The following is a 2,064-nucleotide window of genomic DNA, read 5'->3' as shown; positions in this document are numbered from 1 at the left end:
CTAAGGAAAAATTTCAAGCAGATCTCTATAAAAGAAGCTATGCTTACATCTTAATATGTAGTTATCTTGATTTTTTCGCGCACTTTATTGAACAAAGCGGTTCAGCGATCCGTACCAATATATATAATATAAACTCCTCAGTAACCGCTAAATAAAATAATATATTGATAATAGAAAAAGAGTCGTCTTTTTACTTAAGAAGATTTTAAATTTGTTTTAAATATAAAAAGTTTAGATATCTCACATAAAAGTTTAATTTTGAGATAATTGGGAATAAAGCTTCTTCACAAAAATCATATTTAAAGTATTAGTACAACTTTTGAGATTTTAAATGTTGGCTATTCATTCGAAAATACGTTTTCGAAAAATTGTTAGTATAAATTGGATCTACAAGAACATAAAATAATTAAGAATAGCAAGCAATTATATGTAATGGATGCTTGTAATCTTGTGAATAAGAAAAAAGAACAATCGGTTCTGTACGCTTCATTTCCGGAAATGAGTAACCTATGTTGTGCAATTTGCGAAATTGATTTTGTTGAAGTTCATGATGCATCGGCGAAATCAAATTTTCATTGGCAAACAATTAAGTGCCGGTAAGTCAAGGGCAAATTCTGCGAATCAAAAATTTTGTATTATATAATATTATCTTAATAACGATCTTTATATTTTACTAACAATAAAATTTTAGATTACTTATTCATTTAATATCTGACGTTATTGCTTCACCAGTAATGGGTACAGAAAGATATATATTTGTTATAACGCATAAACAATTTTCCCAAAATGGTAGATTGGAACAAATTTTAAGAAATTTTAAACTAGTGGTATGTTCAAGACACAAATCTTTATTGACTCTAAATATATTATTTCAATAATAAACTGATTTTTGTTCCTGTCAGTATCAAGGATCAAGACCAGTTACTACAGAAGTTTATAAAAGTTGTCTTAGGTATACGATGCAAACTAAGATAGCTCCTTTGTGGAATAAAGTTGATGATTATTTTGTTCAAGGAAAAAATTTTTATAACTTTATAGAAGGAACTAGAGCATTAAAATTAGATATACTTATAGAGGGTAATAAAAAATCTAATTTTGTTCTTCGTATAACTAATATTAAAAAGTGTGAAATATATTAACATTAAAAAGTTTTTAGATAGAAAAATGTGTTTGCAACTTCATGCAGAAATACTTAAAATTCCATATATAAAACTTGAAGACTATCTTTCACCATCTATTATATCACATTTTTTAGCAGACCCTAAAGGATACGTCGATTTATCTCGTTATAATCTTCCATTTGTATATGTATTACCAAGGTAACAATAATTTATTTCATTTAGTGGAATATATGGGATATACATGTATATTTGGTTTAAAATAAAATTTTTTAATTTTCGTAGTACAAAAAAAGGCAAACTATTATCTGTGTCTAAAGAACTTCCAGCAAAATGTGCTTTTAAAGATTATGACCAATTACGTAGACACTGGAAAAATATGGTATAAATGACAATACCTATGTTTATTCATCTTGCAATTTACTTTCAAATATATCTTTGTATATATATGTATGTATAACGTTTTAGTATGGATATTATTTACCAAAAAATAAAGGTGGAATTTTATTTTATGAAATTAAATTTTTGATTTCCAAATCCAAGGTTTTTACATATCCTCATATGTGTGTAGAAAGTAGTCCATTAGAAATTATTCCAAATACAGAGAAGGAATCTACAATTACACATTTTTTATCTGATATACTTATGAAATTACCTGCAGTTTGTGGTAAACGGCTACAGATATCCAAGGATACCCCATTTGATACAGTGAGTTACGCAGAATATTTAATAATTTCTATTCAATAGTCGTAAATAAAATCTATTCTCCATTATATACAGAAATCTTTAAATATAAAGTCAAGTAATGCATCACCAAAGGACAGAGGATTAAGTACATATCTTAAGGAAAAGGGTAATATTGTCTCACAATTAGAATTGTCTGATAAACATATAAATGGGTTGACAAAAGATGTAAATGCTGCTATATCGTTAAGAACACAATTAA

At 26.7% G+C, this 2,064-nt stretch overlaps 1 protein-coding gene across 2 annotated transcripts; it reads left to right on the top strand.

Moving 5' to 3' along the window:
• Positions 1-273: 273 nt before the first annotated feature.
• LOC100742926 (uncharacterized protein C18orf63-like) lies at positions 274-2,002 on the top strand. Of its 2 annotated transcripts, XR_004462881.1 has the most exons (6): positions 274-596; positions 692-827; positions 903-1,077; positions 1,157-1,319; positions 1,404-1,826; positions 1,899-2,002. XR_004462881.1 is itself a non-coding variant. In XM_033324492.1 (5 exons), the coding sequence occupies exons 1-5, from the start codon at positions 433-435 to the stop codon at positions 1,504-1,506; spliced, it is 741 nt and encodes a 246-aa protein (XP_033180383.1). In that variant the 5' UTR covers positions 274-432; the 3' UTR covers positions 1,507-2,002. The 2 variants fall into 2 exon arrangements, 1 of the variants encoding a protein (XP_033180383.1); XM_033324492.1 differs by having other exon boundaries at positions 1,404-2,002.
• Positions 2,003-2,064: the final 62 nt, after the last annotated feature.

The sequence above is a fragment of the Bombus impatiens genome, unplaced genomic scaffold (genome assembly GCF_000188095.3).
Source record: "Bombus impatiens unplaced genomic scaffold, BIMP_2.2 scf_3467, whole genome shotgun sequence".
NCBI lineage: Eukaryota > Metazoa > Arthropoda > Insecta > Hymenoptera > Apidae > Bombus > Bombus impatiens.
Note: the sequence above shows the minus strand (reverse complement) of the source record. Positions and strands in the feature narration are given on the sequence as shown.

Coding starts and splice junctions, on each gene's coding strand:
- LOC100742926 (XM_033324492.1), top strand. CDS start 433: ATGGATGCTTGTAATCTTGTGAATAAGAAAAAAGAACAATCGGTTCTG. Junction 1,078..1,156: donor ATTAGATATACTTATAGAGG/GTAATAAAAAAT, acceptor AAAAGTTTTTAG/ATAGAAAAATGTGTTTGCAA. Junction 1,320..1,403: donor TTTGTATATGTATTACCAAG/GTAACAATAATT, acceptor TAATTTTCGTAG/TACAAAAAAAGGCAAACTAT.